Source organism: Onychomys torridus, unplaced genomic scaffold (assembly GCF_903995425.1).
Source record: "Onychomys torridus unplaced genomic scaffold, mOncTor1.1, whole genome shotgun sequence".
Classification (NCBI taxonomy): domain Eukaryota; kingdom Metazoa; phylum Chordata; class Mammalia; order Rodentia; family Cricetidae; genus Onychomys; species Onychomys torridus.
In genome coordinates, this window is record NW_023411418.1 from 79,020 (window position 1) to 100,448 (window position 21,429).

At 39.4% G+C, this 21,429-nt stretch overlaps 1 protein-coding gene across 10 annotated transcripts; it reads right to left on the bottom strand.

The window, feature by feature from the left end:
• Positions 1 to 245: 245 nt before the first annotated feature.
• Positions 246 to 19,682, bottom strand: LOC118575142 (zinc finger protein 160-like). 10 transcript variants are annotated; one of them, XM_036175804.1, is made up of 6 exons: positions 19,660 to 19,675; positions 18,461 to 19,078; positions 17,506 to 17,565; positions 13,610 to 13,736; positions 12,409 to 12,534; positions 246 to 4,240 (listed from the first exon to the last, which is right to left on the bottom strand). In XM_036175804.1, exons 3-6 carry the CDS (start codon positions 17,518 to 17,520, stop codon positions 2,277 to 2,279), a joined length of 2,232 nt encoding a protein of 743 aa, XP_036031697.1. In that variant the 5' UTR covers positions 17,521 to 17,565; positions 18,461 to 19,078; positions 19,660 to 19,675; the 3' UTR covers positions 246 to 2,276. The 10 variants fall into 10 exon arrangements, with proteins under 10 accessions (XP_036031697.1, XP_036031699.1, XP_036031696.1 ...); XM_036175806.1 differs by having other exon boundaries at positions 18,461 to 18,574; positions 19,208 to 19,666; XM_036175803.1 differs by having other exon boundaries at positions 19,208 to 19,666.
• Positions 19,683 to 21,429: the final 1,747 nt, after the last annotated feature.

Genomic DNA, 21,429 nt, shown 5'->3' on the forward strand with positions numbered 1-21,429 from the left:
TGCCTTGAACTCACAGAGATCCGCCTGCCTCTGCCTCAGGATTAATGGCGTGCACCACCACCACCCGGCCTCTAACTTGCTTTTTGTTGAGGTATTCTATTACAACAGAAAAGTAATTACTCATCTCCCTTTAGAAATTCAAATATATTTCTATTCATGCTACTTCATGCAGTTCAATTTCACGTGTATTAAATAGTGCAAAAAATCTGTTTTTCTTAAAATAATTGACTTCATGATTCTAACAGTACTGTTGTTTTTTTAAATTTTATTGATGTCAACCATAGTGAGGACTTCACAGTTCATATCAATTAATGGAACATCTGAAGTATTGCACAGCTATGAAGAGAAACTTCAAGTGTACAGGTATATACACAAAATATGTCATCTTTACTTTGGCAGTCTGCACTATGTGTCTTTCTTGATGTTCATTATAATTATACAAGTTTCCTAGGAGCATGGATTGAATAAGTTCACTGAAAAATTATGGGTTCCTAAAATGTTATGGCATTTGATTTCATATAAAAAGTATAGAAACCTCAACATTAGGAGCTTTACACCATTTTTTTTTTCATTTCTCATGAGCACTGTACTGATACACACAGAAAGTATACAGACAGAAGAATATAAAAATACATTTGCAGGAATGTAAAAGTTTTACTCTCATTAACTGAAAATTAGATAAATGATACATTTTAAATAAAACAAAGGCAAAGTTCAACAACCATAGTTAAATATTATCCTTAAGAAAGCTTTTGTGTATTTTTACTTTTGGTGATATCAAAGATTTAACATAGAGCTTCAAGCGCTTCTCTACTACTTATGAAGCCAGCACCTACACTTTCATTCTTTGGGTTAAATTTTCCATTCTAACAATGTTTCTCACTTCAAATTAAAAAGGAAGAATAGTTGTTTATTATTTGCTATGTGAAAGCTCTTGTTATTCAATGTCGATGGTCACGATGTCTTGTATGTTACTAAACAATCCATTCCCAACTAGCCTATTATTCTCAACTCATAAAACATCTAGTATCTTAATTCCTTTCCCATTTAACTGCTGTTCCCTCACGGAGAGCCCCCTATCAGATACAATAAACTTGATAGCTTTATGTGGCAATTTTACATTATCCCATGCCTTTCATGATAAATGTTCTGGTTAGACCTTGTCAACTTGACACCTATTAGAGTTACCTGGGAAGAGGGACCCTTCAGGAAATGCCTCCAAAAGGCTGAACACCAGACATGTCTGACAATCATTTTATATATGACTAGTCTGGGAGGGCCTAGGCCACTCTGAGCAGTGCCACCCCTTGTTAGATGGTCCTGGGTTGTATGAGAAGCTAAATCATGAAAAGCAAACCAGCAGTCATCCTTTCTCTATTGTCTACCTTAGTTTCTGCCTCCAGATTCCTACTCTAGCCTCTACCTGGCTTCCCTTGATTGACTATAATCCATAATGAAATAAACCCTTTCCTCTTCAAGTTGGCTTTGGTCATGGGGTTTATCAAAGCAACTAAAACAAATTAGGGCAATAACTTAGGCAATATTTAACTTAATAGGTAGAGTAATACTCAGAAATCAGATAGACATGCTCCTTTCCTACTAATGTGACGTTTCACTTCATTTTTCCCAGAGGCTGCAATAAACATCCTGAGATAAGCATTCTAGCAATAGAAAGTTGAGGCTGACAAGAATAAATGGCAGACTTTGCAAAGAAACACAACAAAATGAATAATTTATAACCTGAAGGCAACCAAGTGTATCAAAATTGTCTTGCAACTTCCATATATATGTTTTAACTTACTTTGACTTTTAGTTGTTGTTACTGTTTTGTTTTGTTTTTTAACAATTATTCTGTAGACTGTAACATAGCTATGGAAGAGGAGTTATTCCTCTGATAAACCCTTCACAATAATGGTCATTAAGCACCTTCGTCAGTAAGTGCCAAGTGGACAATTTCCTCAGCAATGTGAATTTTGGTATTTCTAGAGGTGGGAGTCATGTAAGAAAGCATGTGCTATACATGAATGAAATGGCTTCTTAATATAGGTCTATAAAAGCTTGACTTTTTTTTTAAAATTTAAGTTCTTCCTATTCATCACAGGTGATTGATGGTCTCACAACAGTCTGACAAGTAGTATGTGGTTTACATGCATACAATCACATCCAGTGATGTACTTGAACTCTTGATAGGTGTTTTTCTATCATTAAAAATATTTTCTTAAGACTGAATTCCTGGATATTGTGCAAGTGAACTGTGGCTGAAGACCTTGCTATATTCATTTATGCTTCTGTCCAATATGAAGTCTCCGATGACTTGCAAGGTTGGAACTTCGACTAAAGACTTTGCCACACTCACTACACGTGTAAGGTTTTTCTCCAGTATGGATTGCCTGATGAGTAGTCAAGCTTGAACGCACACTAAAGGCTTTACCACATTTATCACACTTGTAAGGTTTTTCTCCAGTATGAGTCCTATGGTGACTTGCCAGGTGTGAATTTTGAGTGAAGACTTTACCACATTCATTGCACTTGTAAGGTTTTTCTCCAGTATGGATTGCCTGATGAGTAGTCAGACTTGAGTACACACTGAAGGCTTTGCCACACTCATTACACTTGTAAGGTTTCTCTCCTGTATGGGTTCTGCGATGATTAGCCAAGTGTGAATTTTGAGTAAAGACCTTGCCACATTCCAGACATTTATAGGGTTTTTGCCCACTATGGATTACCTGATGGGTATTTAGGTTTGAATGTGAATTAAAGGCTTTTCCACACTCATTGCACCTGTAAGGTTTCTCCCCAGTATGAATTCTCTGATGAATTGCAAGGCTTGAAGTCTGACTAAAGACCTTGCCACATTCATTACATTTGTAAGGTTTTTCTCCAGTATGGATTACCTGATGGGAAGTTAGGCTTGAACGCACACTAAAAGCTTTGCCACATTCACTGCATTTATAAGGCTTCTCTCCAGTATGAACCCTCCAATGTCTTGCAAGATTTGAAGTTTGACTGAAGACTTTGCCACATTCTTCACACTTGTAAGGTTTCTCCCCACTGTGGACTCCACGATGACTTGCAAGATGTGAATTTTGAGTGAAGACCTTGCCACACTCATCACACTTGTAAGGTTTTTCTCCGGTATGGATTGCCTGATGGGTAGTGAGACTGGAATACACACTAAAGGCTTTTCCACACTCATTACACTTGTATGGTTTCTCTCCTGTATGTATTCTCCAATGATTTGCAAGGTGTGAATTCTGAGTAAAGACCTTGCCACATTCTGAACATTTGTAGGGTTTTTCTCCGGTATGGATTATGTGATGGGTATTTAGGTTTGAATGTGAACTAAAAACTTTTCCACACTCATTGCACCTGTAAGGTTTCTCTCCAGTATGAGTTCTCCAATGAATTGCAAGGCTTGAAGTTTGACTAAAGACCTTGCCACACTCATTACATTTATAAGGTTTTTCTCCTGTATGAATTACCTGATGATTAGTTAGGTTGGAACGGACACTAAAGGCTTTGCCACATTCGTTACACTTGTATGGTTTCTCACCAGTATGAATTCTCCGATGACTTGTAAGGTGTGAATTCTGTGTGAAAAACTTGCCACATTCATTACATTTGTAAGGTTTTGCTCCAGTATGATGCCTCTTGTGTACCAAAAGATAAGAACGTCGAAAAAAAGCTTTACCACATTCAACACATTTGTAAAGTTTCTCTCCAGTATGAATTTGCTGATGATGTGCCAGAGAAGAAATATAACTGAAGACCTTGCCACACTCACTACATTGATAAGGTTTTTCCTTAATGTGTGCTTTCTGTTTTTTCGTAAGTAGTGAACAATAAATATCATCCTCATATTCATGAACAATGTGTGCTTTGATACCAGTGAGAGGAATTCTTTGAGATGATGAAATTGAAGAACCACTGGTGATAGACTTAACTTTATTATCATCAATATTCTCTGCAGATGGAAATGGCTGCAGTTCAAGTAGGTTCCTTATGCATTTTCTTGTCTTCTTTCTACTATCTTGATGTTTACTATGGGGGGATTTATACTTCCTTTCACTGTCTTTCCACTGAACCTCAAAATCCTGTATGTTCTTCTGGATTCCTCTGAAGGAAAAGTCTTCAGTGTCACTGCTTTTGTATCTTTCTGACACCATTTTCTTGTCTATTTCTCCTAAATCGCCACTCTCTTTTGGTGGTAAATCTTTAATTATATGTTCAGGAGAGTTGACTAGAAGATATAACAGGTTTCTGATTAATTACAGAAAAATATTCCACAGTGAAAAAATTTTCAGCAAAAGTAACATTTACTGTGTTGACTTTATCAATTTTATGACCAAAAAGACAATGTAAGCATCGTAAAAAGAGTGACCCTATAATTAAGGACATATAATTATATGTACTTTAAATAATTAGGAGAGTCATAGTTTCAAATAATCTATGACCAGATTATTCATATTGAATACAGTTTCATGAATCAATAAAAGAGCATTTTCCATCATGTCCTAAAGGTGCATACTAATTGCCAAAAAGTATAGGGCAGTAATGCAACTGAAGGGGAAAAAGGGACATAACAGCATGCTCTGTGTAAACACACACTAAAATATCAAAAAATACATTAAAATGAGAGATAACACTAGTTCATTTATATAATGAATTAAGAGGCAATTTTGAATGCAAAACAATAGGAAAAAGAGGAAAAGTTCGCAAAAAACAGTACCAGCAAAAACAACGCAGTAATCTCTTATAAATTTACATAGACCCATTCATGACAAGCATTTTTTTAACACTGACAAGCAGTGTATGTCAGTTATACCTCACAACACACACAGAAAACAATCACCTGTAGGGCTTAGTAAATATTATAAAACAATTTTAACATTCCATGATTAAAAAAAAAAAACAGGCAAATCACAAATACATAAGCTCATAAATTGCTAAATGTAGAAGCTAGAGAAATGATTTACTGGTTAAGAGTATGTACTACCCTTGCAGAGGAGTTGACTTGAGTTCCCAGCACCCACACTGGACAATTCACAACCACCTAGCATACCAGGTCTATGATATCCAGCACTTTTACCTGAACTCTGCAAGAACCTGAACTCATGTGCATACACACAAACATATACACACACACACACACACACACACACACACACACACACACACACCCCAATACACATATACACGTAATTAAAAATATGGATTAAAAATAAAATGTCATGTTTTAAAATGATAAACGCTTTCCAATTAAGAATAAACACGGTTTCTATTACAGAAATAGTACAAAATAAAATACATATAACATTTAGCCATTCTACTCCCATGTTTGTGTATGTAAGAAATGAAGTCACAATATAGAAAACATAACAGTATAACCATGATTATGCCTTGGAATCAGCCTTCCTGTTCATTAACAGATGAATAAAGAAAATGATGCATACATCTACATATTAGAGTATTTTTCAGTCACAAAGAATAAATGGAATCCTATTATTCATTAGAAAAACTGACAGAACTGGAAATCACTGTGTTAAGCAAACTAAATCAAACACTAAGACAAATGCAGCACATTCTGTCTTACATGTGGAAATTTTTCTAAAAAGGCTGAACAAAAAAAATTATTTAGTAGAAGAGGGTCTATGAGGCAAGGAAAGAAGAAAAAGATGGTAGAAAACCAGAGGGTGAGCATGATCAAGGCACAAAGAAAACATATATGGAATGTTTACCCTCTCCCACTAATTTAGACAAGTAGTATATCAATATGTTATGGGATATTTGTTTACACTTTGTGAAGATGTGTCACTGTGACTGGTTTAATAAAGAGTGGGATGGCCAACAGCTAGGCAGGAAAGAATAAACAGAACTCTCAGGGAGAGAGAGAGAACTCTGAGAAAAAAAGCAGGGATGACAGCAAGACTCTAAAGAAGTCAGACATAGGGTACAGAGCAAAGGTAACATGAGCCATGACAGAATGTAGATTGATAGGTTAATTTAAGTTAGAAGAGCTATTTGGGAAAAGGCCTAAGCTAAAGCCAAGCTTTCATAATTAATGATATGTCTCCATGTCATTATTTGAGGGTTGGCAACCCAAATATAGTCTGACAAGAAATCTTGCTACATTTGACACCCAATGTCCAGCAAGTAAATTGACATAGTTTATTAGAAAGTTGGAAACAAATAAATGTTTTGAACTTGGCTTTCTTGTGACTATGGTCTATCAGGCAGGCTCACTTCTCAAGGCATACAAAGGTATGGCTCCTTTAAAAGGGCCTGTTGTATAGCAGAGCACTTAGATAGCCATCTCGCTAGGTAAAAACACCTGCTCCATCTTGGTCTCAGCAACTTTCCAGAGATGGGATGATGAAGACTGGCTGGGATGGTTGGGCCGAAGGAGAAAGAGCCAGCCACCAGGCCATGTGCTGAGCTAGCTGCATGGTAGAGAGCCTAACAGGTCAAGGTTTGGCTCATGCAGTCAAAGAAGGCTGTGAAGACATGCAAAAAAGTCAGTTCCAGGCCAAGAAAACCTCTAAACAGGTTACACTGTGCATGAAATGTGCTTAGGTACTAAAAAAGGAAAAAAGGGGGGGGGGCACAGAAAGTTGTAACAAAATCAATAAGTAAAACATTTAAAAATAATAAATAAAGTCTTTAAAGAAAGAGTAAAGTAATATATATTATTTTATTTTATATATATAAACCTAAGGATGGGAAATACACAGGGCACTTGGAATCTCCATGATGCTTTGCTGACTTTAAACTTTTTGAATGTTGATGAGCAAAATGCAAATGATGAGAGACACTCCTGTGTTACAAAAACTAACAAACAACAACTGCAAAATTAAACCAACCAATATATTTTAAGAATGTGTTAACTTCAGAATGGAAGCCAGGAAATATGCTGCATTGGTGGAGAGGTTATGCCTTCATTTCCACATCAAACAAAAGCTTTGGATCTTTTCAAAATTAATGAAGATTATATTTGTTTGGGGGGAACCTCCTTAAAAATCTTGGCTACATAAATGGAATAAAAAAAAAAAAAAAGGAAAAACTACAAGACAGTTGATGTATATTCTACGTGAGAAACTCTAAGGAATTCACAAAGATAACCCCAGCCAAGACTCCTAGCAATAGTGGAGAGAGTGCCTGAACAGGCCATCTTCTGTGACTAGACTGTTGACCCCTAATTATCATCAGAGAGTCTTCATCCAGTAACCGATGGAAATAGATGCAAAGATCCACAGCCAAGCACTGAGCCATGCAATGGAAATCTTGAGAAAGGAAAGAAGGATTGTACAAGCCAGGGAAGTCAAAGTCATCACAAGGTAACCCATAGGAACAACTGACCTAGGCTCACAGGCACTCACAGACCCAGCAACTTGGGAGCCTGCACAGGAGCAATTTAGGCCCCCTACATGTGTAATAGTTGTGTAGCTTTATCTATTTGTGGGATTCCTAGCAATGGGATCAGGGCCTGTCTTTAATGCTTGATCTAGCTTTCAGGAACTTATTCCCCATACTGGTTTCCCTCACCCAGCCCAGATACAAATGGAGGAGCGTAGTCCTACCTTAACTTGATATGCCATGCTTTATGGACACCCATGGGAGGCCTGACCCTTTCTGAACATAAACAGAGGAGGAGTGAATGAGGAGCAGAAGGAGGACAGAGGGAGGGAATAAAAGAAGGAAGTGAAATTGTGATTGGGATCTAAAATAAATAATTTAATAAAAAATGTAAGCTAGTAGTTTGTCCTCTATAACAAACTTGTAGTCACATTAGGTATGTTTTGAAGGTTAAACAGATATAGTTTAGATAAACAGGTGGCCTTCAAACACTTCAGAGACCTACAGAATACAACATTTTTAGATGTTTTAATAACAAAAGGCTTTTCATGACAATGAGACACATCTGCTCCTGGAAGCACCAATTTACTTCAAAAAAGGATGATGGGCACCAAAGAACTTCCATACGGAGTTTGTGGCAAAGTTAGCTAATGGACAAAAAACTGCCATAGCCTGGACTGCTGACAGTATACCATCCAAACAGAATACAAAAGGTAGTGACTGATGAACTTTGCCAAATGAAAATGGATAAGTCTTTCATAACCTAGGACTCCGAGCCAAAGACGGATGCCCCAATGTTACAGAGGACACTTGGGTAACTGTCCAGGCAGTCAGTTTTCTGTCATTTTTAGTTTCGGAAGTTATTTGCTCTACATTTCCTGTTTACTCGGGTAACATTATACCCTTCTTGGGTCTCTGATGGAGTTGAAGAATAGATAGCTAGTTATATAGTTTTCCTTGTTACCAAATTCAGAAAAAAATCTGTGTAAGAAAAGTTAAGTTCATAACATTAACAAATATAAAAACAAGTTGTTTATCTATGAAGATGTTTTAAGTTCTAAAAAGATCTATTTAGGATGGTAATATACGCTATGATAGAAAATGGTTTATGTATAAAACTTTGGACTCACTAAGATAGGATAGATACTACAGTACTTTTCTCCAAATTTGCCAAATACATATGGACTGGACATTGAGAATGTTAATTCTTTTTTTTTTTTTTTGAGACAGGGTTTCCCTGTGTAACAGTACTAGCTGTCCTGATACTCATTTTATAGACCAGACTGGCCTCGAATCACAGAGATCCACCTTCCTCTATCTTCTGAGTGCTGAGATTTAAAGCATGTGCCACCACACCTGGCAAAAATGTTAATTCTTATCTGATGATTGTTCTTATTTTACACACACACACACACACACACACACACAGTTTTATTGTGTTGGAGTTAAACCCTTTCTTGTTTATTTAGACAAAAACAGAAAACTGTTGTAGAATACGTGTTTACACTGTGTGAAGATGTGTCACTGTGGTTAGTTTAATAAGAAGCTGAATGGCCAATAGCTAGGCGGGGGAGAATCGGTGTGACATCTCATGAGAAGAGAGAACTGTGGAAAGATGTGGGGGAAGGGCAACACCGGTGAGACTCTGAAGATGTCAGACATATGACACAAAGCAGAAGCAACTGAGTCATGTGACAGAATGTAGATTAATAGAAACAGGTTAATATAAATTGGAAGAGCTAGGTGGGAAAAAGCCCAAGCTATGGCCAAACTTTCATAATTAAAGTAAGTATCTGTATCATTAGTTATGAACAGGCAGTCCAAGGAAACACTGACTACATTAATGATTAGTATATAAAGTAATTTTACTTTATATATATACATATATAGTATATACATGTACATATTATATATGTATATAACAAAGTGATAACAAGACTGAAACATATTTTGATGTGTATGCATGTATGTATGTATATATGTATGTGTGTATAACAAAGTGACAATAAAGCTGAAATGTGGTGATATTGTGTTCCTCAGAAATATTGTGCACCCTAATAAACTTATCCGGGGTCAGAGAACAGAACAGCCACTAAATACAGAGGCCAGAAAATAGTGACAACACACCTTTAATCCTAGCTTTCCAGAGGCAGAGATCTGTCTGGATCTCTGAGAGTTCAAGGCCATACTGGAAACAGCCAGGCATGGTGATTCATGCTATTAAATCCCAGGAAGTGATGGCAGAAAGGTCTATAAGGCATGAAGACCAGAAACTAGAAGCCTTTAGCTTGGTTAAGCTTTTAGGCTTTTGAGCAGCAGTTTAGCTTAGATTCATTTGAATGAGGACTCAGAGGCTTCCAGTCGGAGGAAACAGGATCAGTTGAGGAATAGGTAAGGTGAGGAAGCTGTGGCTTGTTCTGCTTCTCTGACCTTCCAGCATTCACCCCAATATCTGGCTCTGGGTTTGTTTATATTAAGACCTTTTAAGATTCATGCAACACTGAAACATATGACCACACCCATCACTTCAAAATTTGTACCCACTGTCCCCGATCTTATTAACATGCTAGTCTGGTCTCACTGACAAGTAACTCACTAATATCTTCTACCCAATGGTAACTATCTTTATGCTCTGTGCTTCTAGTTGAATTGAGGTGAATTCTAAATGTGAGTGAAAACTCATATACATGGGTTTAGAGATATAGATATGGCATTAGCCTACATGTATGTCAACAGATAAATAGAAAAAGAAAATACATAGATATATACAATGAAGAATATAATCCCAAAAGAATAAATTCCTGTCATTCAAAGCAAAGTGGACAGAACTGGAAGGTACTATGTCCAAAAAAACCACATGTGACAATTACCTGTTTAGTTTGTCTGCTAAGATATCCTCCAGGCTGACAGAAATTGTAACAAACAGAAGGTTGTTCTTTTGAAGGACAAATATAGTTCATATAAAATGTGCATGCATGCATGCATGCACACAAACAGATGCTAATGGTGATGGACACATGGTCTACTACATAACTTAGCCACTAAGAATAATGTCACAAGAACAATACAGCCATCACACATACATGTCATCTTTAGTCTTCAGGATGTATAATCAAAAGCTGAGTTGCTTGATTGATTATACAGTAACTCTACTTTTATTTTTTCTGATGTATCTGTAATCAATTGTTATCAATGAGACCCAATCTAAACTGTCACCAAGAGAGAACAAGATTTCCATTTCTACCACATCCAGAGCAAGGCATACCTTTTCCACAATAGCTATCTTAGTAAGTGAAGGTGGTAACTCCCATTGGGGAAAACAAGCATTTTTAATAATAATAATAGTATCGTTGATCTTCCTTTCATATATCATTTCTCATCAGTAAATGTTTATTAAAGTTAGGCATGGCAATGTGCACCTCTAATCCATCTACTGAGAAGTCTGACTGGCCTGTGTAATGCTTGTTTCAAAAAAAGAAAAAAAAAAACACTAGAATGAAAAGAATACCCACGTCTCTAATGGGATGTGAGCCTGGTAGAGTCCGAGCTCAGCTAGCCCTGAGCATAAGCACCACATCTTGCGCGCGCGTGCGCACGCGCGCGCGCGCGCACACACACACACACACACACACACACACACACACACGTCCATCCCCATTTTTAAGTTTGCTGTTTTCCAGCTTGTTTCAGGTTTCATATTTTGGCTATTAATTTACTATTGGATATATGGTATGCAAACTTCTCCACACTCAGAGGGAAACACCTGATGGTAAGTAATAAAAGCCTGTTCACTTACTTCTTCTCAGTCAGTGATGGGAGATTTCATAATGGTGACAGTAAGTATGGAAGAGGGAACATATCAAGTCAGAGGAAAGAAAACAGATGCGGCTACTGTATCATCCAGGAACTCAGCTTTTGAGTGATTACTGAAGATTGCATGTCCATAGGATGCCTGTACTATTCTGTGTTATTCTTAGTAGCAAATTATTTAATTAACCTAAATAGACATCACCAGTTAACTCTGTGTGTGTGTGTGTTTATGTGTTTGTGTGTGTGTGTGTGTGTGTGTGTGTTTTCTATGAGTTTTATTTGTCCTTTAGAAACAGGAAGTTCTAATTGCAACATCTATCAGTCTAGAGAATTTTTTACTGGACAAAATGAACAAAATGAACTAAGCAGAGAATGTGTTGTTTTGTTTGCTAATCTAATTAGTTCACTTTTTAATTTTTATTTTCATTGGTACAGGGTCTCACTATACAACCCTGACTGGCCTGGAATTCAGTGATGTACATCAATTTGGTCTCAAACTCATAAAGATCCACCTGCCTCTGCCTATCAAGTGTTAGGATTAAAGGCATGCACCAACAGGCCCAGCTTAGCCTAATTATTTCGTTACAGCTCTGTCTTACTAATACAGTATTATGTTCAGCATTAATCCCTTTAAGGGTGGCACATCCGGTCACCTACTTCCAACTAGATTCACTTCTTCAAAGCTCTACATCAGGCAAGCATGGAGGCAAACATATGTAATCTCATCACTTGTCAGGCTGACACAAGAGAGTTCCATGCCAGACTGGTCTGCCGAGATAAACATTGCCACACATCTTCCTCCCACACAGAATGTTCTGAAACAATTCACATTGCCAATTAACCATGAACCTTTTGGTACAAACACAAAATGTATCTGAATTATAGCACTTCTGTCAAAACTTAATTAACTGACCATCAATGGTAGCTCATACATCTAATTCCAGAACTTGGAAGGCTGAGGCGGGATGCTTACCAAGAGCTTATGGCCAGCCTGGGCTACACAGTGAGTTTTAGATTAGCCTGAACTAAAGAGTGAGAGATGACCTCAAACACATTAACAAGAAACAAGATTAAAAACAAACAAGACCTACCTGGATACCACTAGAGAATTATGATAAAGAGAGTTAGTTAAAGGCTAAATTTTTGTACCTGTAAAGAATAGTGACAGACTTCTGTTTCCTATAGAAACCTTGTACTTGCCATTACACAGTGGTGCAGCCTCCACTCTGCCCTTTGAGAGCTTACCTGCACTCATAGCTCTGACGTATTCCTGTCCGGTTGGTTTTCTGGTTATTGCCTCATTCTCCACAGTCCAGGGCCCTTTCTGTTGTTCCAACATAGACATAATATTCAGATTAGGACGTGTGACTCCTGTTTATGAAAAGACAGTAACACCATGTACTGAGGACTTTATAGAATCTATATCCTATGTCAATGTGAGGAGAGAGCATGTTTCATATGAATCTAGAAAAATACTTCCCAAACTCTTTCCAGGAATTTAATGGGCCTAGTTATCTACCAAGAACTACTGAATCAAAAGCTTCGGGAAAGAAAGCAAAGAATTAGATGTAGTGGGACTCTAGTTGAGCCTTTTGTATCTAAGGTAAACATAAAATAGTTTTTTCTCACTATATTTAGGGCAACAGTAGAATGTATTAGTGTTTGTTAAAGGTACCTAGACCTTGAAGAAATCACAGTAGAGAACAGTGACTGACTGTTTTCTATGACTTATAGAGTTGTTTTTCTAAAGGGGTTTTCTATCGATTGCATGAGTTTAGTCATAAGACTATCCAGGAACACTTGGAGGGCTTGAATTATTAGGTACTACAAACAGTAAAAAATAAGGATTAAAGGTGTTGGGAGTGTGACAATTTCCTTCAGAGAACATAGTGAATAGATCAATAGGGCTTTGGTATGAGGAACTTGTACCTCAAACACAAACTTTGTGTACTGCCAATAAATATGTCTTCTGAACAGAGGTTCAATGTTCAGCTCACAGAAACTGTTCTGCCCTGATGTCAGGCCACCTAAAATTACATCTTGGAGTGATTTTCCTTTGAATGGCCCAGGTAACAGAATACACAACATTGGAAACTTTAAATATGTGCCTTGATGCCATGAGTCATGCACAGTGATATATGCCAGTAATTCCTGCATTAAGGAGTGTGAAGCAAGAGGACTGCAAGTTCAAAGCTACTAGACAATAAAACCCAAATCTACAAAATCAAAACAAAAATCTACCATATAGGCCAAGAACACAGTCCAGTGGTAGAGCACATGATGACATGAAAATCTTGAGTTCTATTCCTAGTGCAGAGAGAGAGAGAAGGAAAAAGGAACAGAGGAAGGAAGGAAGGCAGAGGCAACATGGTTACCCAAAGGCATGGTAGGAAAACTGCAAGGTTATATGGCAAAGATTCCAACTGTTGGAGTAGGTCATCCTTACCCAGAGAAACCAGGTTGCTGTAGTTCTCCAACATAACATCCCTGTGCAAAGCCCTCTGTGCAGGGTCCAGGCATTCCCACTCTTCCTGAGAGAACTCGATGGCCACATCCCTGAATGTCAACTGTCCCTAAAAGGAAACAAACACATTTCACCCTGTTGATATTTAGGATCCTTACAAAGAGGTGAGAAAAGGGGGAAAACAAACTGACTAAATTGAAGAGAACAAATCACCTCCATGCTGTGAGATTATAGACTACATGTCTTTGTCTAGTTTTCAGACACACAATTGGCATCTCTGGAATGGTAAGGATGGATTTGTCTCCTATGGCATTGTTGAAAGGTGAAATGAGGTCCTGAGTTACAGAAAGGTTGCTGGGCACCAAGACAAGTAAGGCAGGGACAGGACCAAACATCAGGCCTTACTCCCTATCCTTCAAAGAAAGGAGAAGATCTGAAGGCTTAAGTCAACACCAATGATCAACAGTATTAAGTAATATGTGAGTGATGGAATCTCCATAAACCCTCAAAGCAGAGTTTAAATTTCTTTCCCCACATTCTGCTGTGGTTTACTCAAAGATGGAATGAAAGCCACAAGCCATTTCCTGTACCTCACCTTTTGTGTCTTCTTTTTCCAACTGGTCATCTAGTCTTCGGAATGTCCTTTATAATAAATAGGAAAACATAAAGGGTTTGCCTTAGTTTTGCGAGCTGCCCTAGAAAATGGACCATAAAACTGGGGAAGGTGTACAGACTCTTGTTGAGTGCATTCTGTGGAACTGAGTCCTCTAGCTGATTAGTGTCAGAATGCAACTGAATTAGCTGACATTGGGCTGCAGTATGCCACAGAATTACTTGCTTAGTATGTGAGAAAAATACCATACATGTGAGCTAGCCTAAACCTTCTGTTTAATAAATGTACAAGGAGTAACTGACCTTGTTTCTCCTTTGTTCCCAGATTAAGATGCATCAGAACAACACTATATCTCCCTAATATTATTTTGCTTTATTGTAAGATATTATGGTATCATGTCAGTGCATTCATCATGTATGTGGACAATACAAAACAAGCAAGCAAAAGCAAACACAGGGTCTGCCCTTCTCATTCATCTTGCACTCTGATATGCTCACTCTGTCCTCCCAAGCCTTTTTTCACCATCTTTTGCCCAACCCCCCTAACCACCACTTGGTTTTAATTTGATGAAAGGGAAAAAAAAAAAAAAAAAGGAACAACCCATTGGCTCATCTCAATTCAAGTAATAAATAAGATGTTTGATACACCCAGTGTTTTCAGAGATGATGCAATGAGGTTTCAAGAAGTCAGCTTAGTGCCACAGGCTTGCAATCCCAGCACTCTGAAGGCTGAGGTAGGAGGATCTTTACAAATTCAAGGCCAGACTGGACCATACATTGAATTTAGGGCTGGAGTGAGCTATATTATACTTATTATTTTATATGTTTAAATGTTTGTTAGGATGGATGTTTGGTAAGACATGTGTTATCTGGTGCCTAAGGTGGTCAGAGGAGAGAGCTAGATCCCCTGAAATTGGAGTTACAGATGGTGATGTGCCACACCCATGACGGTGTCGCCTGCGTGACAAATGCCTTGGATAAGGTAGTTACGTGGTAGTTATGCGGCCCTCGGGTCTATGCCCCCGGCGACCCCTCATCAATCTGCCCGAATCAAGGTGCCAGGCTACACGGAACCACGCAGATCTGCTTGCAGAGGCTGGCTGGCAATCTGCCTTCTTCTCTTTGCAGCTGTAATTATTGTTGTTTCCTTGTGTATTAATTCCAAGAAGTTAACTCTTGATGTTCCTGATGTGCCCCATAAAGAGAGTAATGATTCCTCAAAAGTGGCTTTGATACCCCCACCTATGTTTCAAGCTCTTAGACAAACAGTTCAAGAGGGTCCCTAAAGTTTGAGGGAATTCATGAATGATTTAGAGCAGAAAGAACTTATGATTCAGAAGGACAAAGACTCTAGCGAAGAGAGAATGAAAGTAAAGGTACAGGCACTCATAGGCAATTCACATGCGCAGCCAACAGCAGCTGCGAGGAAGCAGTTACAGGAATTAGCCATTCCTACAAGAATTATTCAAGGACAAATAAAGTTTCTCATCAAGGGTCGATGGTGGCAACCCCCTAACTTTAATCTTAGATATAATAATTATTTAGAGCCATTACCTTTTACGGGAGCTTATGACGTACATGGGAACCGATGTGTGAATCATAATGGTATGAAAACAGAATGGCATAAGTTACAATTCATGGAAAGATTAGCTAGGTACCGACCCCCCTGGTGCCTTCTCACCCACAGGCAAAGGTTAAAATATTTTCACACAAATGAAACCATGGTTAGAACAATGATGGAAAGGGTTTAATTTTAATACAGAACAAAGGTGTAGAAGAAAAACTACAGCTAGGGCCGTAATGTTCTCTGTCCGGATGAGGAACCACAAAAGAAAAAGTAAAGGCTGTACTCATGAGGTTTGTTAATCATTCTGAGAAAAGTGTGTAACTACATTGTTGATTCTGTGTCTATCACCTTACTGGCCGATTGCCGTGTTTCCCCAAGTAACTGTATAAAATCCACTACTTGGTCTGAGTAAAATTGCAGCAGCTTCACAACATACTCTCGTGTCTGTGGCTGTCTGTCATTCGCCGAATCCCACTTATCCTGAGTACCTTCACCCTGTTCTCCCTCAGTCTGGTGGTCTAGCTGAGATCCAGTCCGCGGCAGTGATGATCTACCACGTAGGTGCTAGGAATCCAACACAGGTCCTCAGCCAGCGCTTTTACCTGCTGAGTCATTTCTCTCTCTCCAGTGCAATAAAAGTCATTTTATAATCAAAAAAGCTGAAAGTACAGCTCAATGGTAGAGTATATGCCTAGAATGCACAAGGTCCTATGTTCACTCCTCATTACTAAAAATATGTAGAAAAACAAAACATGGTATTAAACAACCTCAAACATCCCAATTATCATGATCATCATTTTCTCCAGAGGGTAGAAAGTAGAGAGGTGACTAGCCAGGTGTGCAGCAATCATGACTACACAGTGACAGGAAAACAAGGTGGTGGAGAGGATAGAATAACACGTGATGTGGTTACAACACAGAACCAGGTAAGCATAAGAGTGGATAACAACAAGACTATATTGCCTCATCACAGTCTCATGAAATGCACACTCAGGAAGATGACTGATTTGACCTTTGGCCTCCAAACATGCTTATACACACATGAGCTTGCACTCACATGAACACATACATACTCCACAGACACAGAGAAATGATAATAGCTGGCATGCACTGTATTCTTATACTCAGGAAGCCAGACTGACCTACACAGGAAGATACTCTCTCTGAAAACAAGAGGGGGGTAAACCCTAATATCTTGGTGGTGAAATATAACACTCTCCATCCCATATTCCATTTTTAGTTATTGAGATGCTCTCTTGGAAACAATGACCACTGACATTATTATCTGCAGTGTAGTGGGCTATGAAGAATGTAATTTCACAGGAAGGTCTCCTTACTCCCATAATTTAAGAAGTATTTGTGTGTGCACATTAACATGTGACTTCCAAGTGTAGCTTCTTTTACCTACATCTAGACAGCTAACAGTTCACTTACAAATGAGCATAAGGCAATCCTTACTAGGCAATCCTTAGAACAAAGACTGTTCCTAGGGCATAATCAATAGAAGCTTCTTCCATGTTCTAAATCACAGGATCATTATGAGATGTAATCTAGTGAATATAACAGAGGCTAAGGGAAAACATGAGCAAGGGCAAGTGATATGTCTAGTCTACACTCAGTGCAGGCCAGCAGCTTTCATGCCGCCAAGCACTCCAGGGAACAGAGAAACAACTGGGGGTGAGGGCAGGGCCCACTGTACCTGCATGGCAGCCATCTCTGGTTCTTTCTGGTTCTTCCTTCTCCTCCTCCCAGCTTCTTCCTTGAGTAACATAAGTATTTAGAGGTCAGTCCTGAATACCAAAAGCATACAATTAAGTGTAGCACATGTTTGCAAGGTGAATAAAACCCCTTATTCTCTAAATAATAATAAAAATAATCATAAGCACAATAATAATAAAAGCATGGGCCTGGTGGCATACACATATATTCCTAGCACTAAAGGGAGAGGATTGTGAATTCAAAGGCCTGAACAAGCTAGTGATTTTCAGGCCATATGAAACTGGTAGAATCTTCTATCAAAATGGTAAAATAATAATAATAATAATAATAATAATAATAATAATATTCTGGATAAATATAGCCACCTCTCTTCCCTTTTGGAGATGAAGACTAATATATAACTCAGGTGGGACTTGAACTCATGATCCTCCTGCCTCAGTCTCCTGAGTACTGAGATTACAGGTATATTCGAAGCAGCTCAGTAAGACATCCACTTCCTATGCCACAGTCAGAGCTACTGAGAGGACTTCATCATGTAGAAAGATGGACCTTTGTAGCCCACTACATCAAGGGGATGTAAGAACAATAAACTACTGCAGGACACATAATAGGAGACTTGGCACTTTTCTGTAGAATTTGTTCCCTCCTCAGAAAGACCAGGAATACAAGGCTGCCTCTGCACACACCCCAAAATGCACACATGTATACAAACACATATAAAATACAGACACGATGTTGGGGATTTAGCTCAGTGGTAGAGTGCTTGCCTAGCAAGCACAAGGCCATGGGTTCGATCCTCAGCTCAAAAAAAAAAAAAAAAAATACAGACACGATAAAGTTAATATAGGCAGAGAGATTCAGCAAAGACTTGAGAAGAGCATAGCTGTCCTACTTGAGATACTGATGTTTACAAGAGGTTTATCTGGAATATTCACCTGTTTCCTTTGTGCTGTTCCTTACAATGGGTAAACCTAAATGAAGTGTTTCCCTGACAATCCAGAGCTGAGCAAGCAAATTAACAGGTCTTGAGCACCGGCTGATGGTAGGTTCTATTCAGGACATGAGACTTGGAATTAAATGGGGACAGTGGTGTGAGATAGTGGCATTTGATATCATCTTTGGGCAGTGATCCAGATATGAATTAAATCATACAATATTAAGTTGGTGTCTGACAGAGAGCTGCTTGAAGATGGTCAGAGGCAATTCATTCTATGATAAATGTTAAATGTTAGAAAAAAGAAAAAACCCACCAGTCCTCTATACCATATCCCTGGCATAGAGGGGTGACCTTGTCTAAAGGAGTCCCATGGCTGTGTTCTGGCTGAATAGGGTCTATAAAGGGCTATCACCCTCTAACCCCAACATTATTTATTCACTTAGAAAGTGTCTGTGTTATCTTTCCCAGACTACCTCAAACTCTCCATCTTCCTACCCGAGTTTTGCTTCCACATGCTGGCATTACTGGTGTGTGCCACCATGCCCAACACAATCCCAGTTAACTTTAAAGGGCACATGCCCTGCAGATACACATTTTGTAATTCTCGTCCTCACCCCTAAAATTTAAACAGAAGAAAGATTTTTTCAACAACAAAAGCAAGCTCAATAAAAACAACCGTACTATTCCACCAACTCCTCCCTTATCCAGCCTTCTGCTCCCTCACTCTGCACAATTTCATTCACACCTTCCACCTCTAGCTCTTCTTTCTCGCCGCTCTCCACATTCTGGCAGCTCAGCTCGCCTCTCCTCTCCGGTTGTCCGCCTCTCCAGACCCTGCCAGCTTTCTTCCCTCGGACGGGCCCGTTATCTCGCCGCACGCTGCTGCTCTGTCACCTGCAGCCCTCTCTAGTCCTTCGTCACCTGGCTCATCCAGCACAAACGCCAGCCATGTCTCCTCCCCCACCGCAGAAGCGTCTGAATCCGTGTCCCTGCTCCTTCCTGGCGGCTTCCTCTCGGGCAGCCCCCGCCTCGCTCTGGGGCCATCTCTCTCTCCCGCGTTCCTACTTCCTCAGTCTCGCGGCTCTCCGCGTCACCCGGTGGAGCTGGGCGAGCAAAATGAGGTTCCGGGCAGGCGTCGCGGTTCTTGGCGACAGCTCCTAGCAAGGAAACCCGTCTAAAGGATCTGGGAAAACTCACCGGACTACGCGACTCGCGCTGCGCTGAACCGCTTCCGGGTCGCGGCGGAAGTGCGCGACTTGCTATCTGGGTCAGCTCTGGGAAAGTAGGCGGAGCCAGAGAGCAAGTGATTGACGGTGACAAAGGGGCGGTGCTGTAGGGGAAGAGGGACTGAGCTCAAAATGTAAAGTGGGTGGAGTCATTGTGTGCGAGCGATGCACAGGTAATCCAGAACCACAGCATGGAGGGAACAGTTTCTGGAGAAAGGTGGGCGGGCTAGTGAGAACTTGAATGAAAACAATGGCCTGGTGAAGGCTTAGAATTGACTAGGAAAAGAATGTGGGCGGGGCCTAGGCCCAAGTGATGGACTAATTGGAGGATGGGGCTACCACTCTCAGGAGTAGTGCACAAGAAAAGGTGGGATGGGCAGAGCCAGGTCCAGTAAGAGGGTTAGGGGCCAGGCTTGGTGCACGGTGTTCCCAGCCCCTGCTTATTATCCCATAGGAGCCCAGTTCTAAGTAGAGCAGTGTCAATTGGGAGCCATGAATGGGTAGGAAAGGCAGAGCCCATGGTGAGTAGAATCAAGCATTTTTTTTTTTTTAATTTGAAGAGCTTATTTAAACAATTGCCCATTCTTAGGCGTTATAAATACTTTCTGTTACATAAAAGAATTGCATTCACCAAAGCCCGTAATGGTTGACATGGATGACTGATGCTTTTCTTTAGAAGTGTCATCTTTCCTCTTTGTAATAAAAATAGCAATTTAACCATTTGAAACGGCATGTAAACCACTTTTCACATTCGCTATTGAATGAGAATCTTACTGTATATACTTTAAAGAGAAGCAAATGTTTGAATTCAAATACGTGTTTTAAAAATGTAACAGCAGTTTTCAAATTCAACTGTGGGAAAACATTTGAGGAATATCTGTCTTCTCATTTTCATCAAGTGGCACATCTACCTTTCAATGTGGATTTCCAAAGGAAGTGCACACAGAATTCAACAACTTGTCACTAGTACAGAACAATGAAATTCACTGGCACTGGGCTTTCCTAGTGTTTCAAATTTAAAAATTAAAATGTTTTCAGATGCACAATTCACTTTTTTTTTTTCGAGACAGAGTTTCTCTGTGTAGCTTTGCACCTTTCCTGGAACTCACTCTGTAGCCCAGGCTGGCCTCGAACTCACAGAGATCTGCCTGGCTCTGCCTCCCAAATGCTGGGGTTAAAGGAGTGTGCCCCCACCGCCCAGCTCATTATTCATTTTTACATTGATGGTGAATTTTGATCATTTTCACCCTCCATTATCTTCTTTTGTACACCACTACTTCCTGCTGAAACCTTTAGTATATGCATTTTATTTATAGACAGTCATGTGTTAGATTCTCCTATTGAAAGGAGTCTCTGAGAATCTGGACATCCTCTTTGGTTTCAAAATAAAATATCTCAAATGTCCTTGAAAACTCCACGTCCTGGGAGAGGCTGACCTCCTTATTTTGAAGTAGAAGAAAAAGGAAAAGAGCAAACAGCCAAGGATATTGAAAAACTTGTGTTGCTTCCAAGAACTGCTAGAAGGTGAACCCTTCCCACAGGGCTATTATTATTCTCGTGTTATATAAGTGCCTGGGGTGGTGGAAACCAGAAGATGGGAGCTCATCCATGGAGCAGTTCTTGACTTGAAAAACTCTCACTTGAGACTTCCAGCGATGCTTTCAGGAGGGCTTTCATAGTCTCTTCTGCTGGATACTATAAGCACCTAATTTGATGATGTTAATTTGTGTGTTATCTTAAA

Excerpts from the sequence above, each read along its gene's own strand:
- LOC118575142 (XM_036175800.1), bottom strand. The coding sequence starts at position 17,577 with ATGTTACTCAAGGAAGAAGCTGGGAGGAGGAGAAGGAAGAACCAGAAA. Across the intron at positions 13,737-17,505 it reads CAGAGATGGCTGCCATGCAG|GGACAGTTGACATTCAGGGA; the intron begins GTACAGTGGGCC and ends GTTTCCTTTTAG. Across the intron at positions 4,241-12,408 it reads CGTCAGAGCTATGAGTGCAG|TCAACTCTCCTGAACATATA; the intron begins GTAAGCTCTCAA and ends TATATCTTCTAG.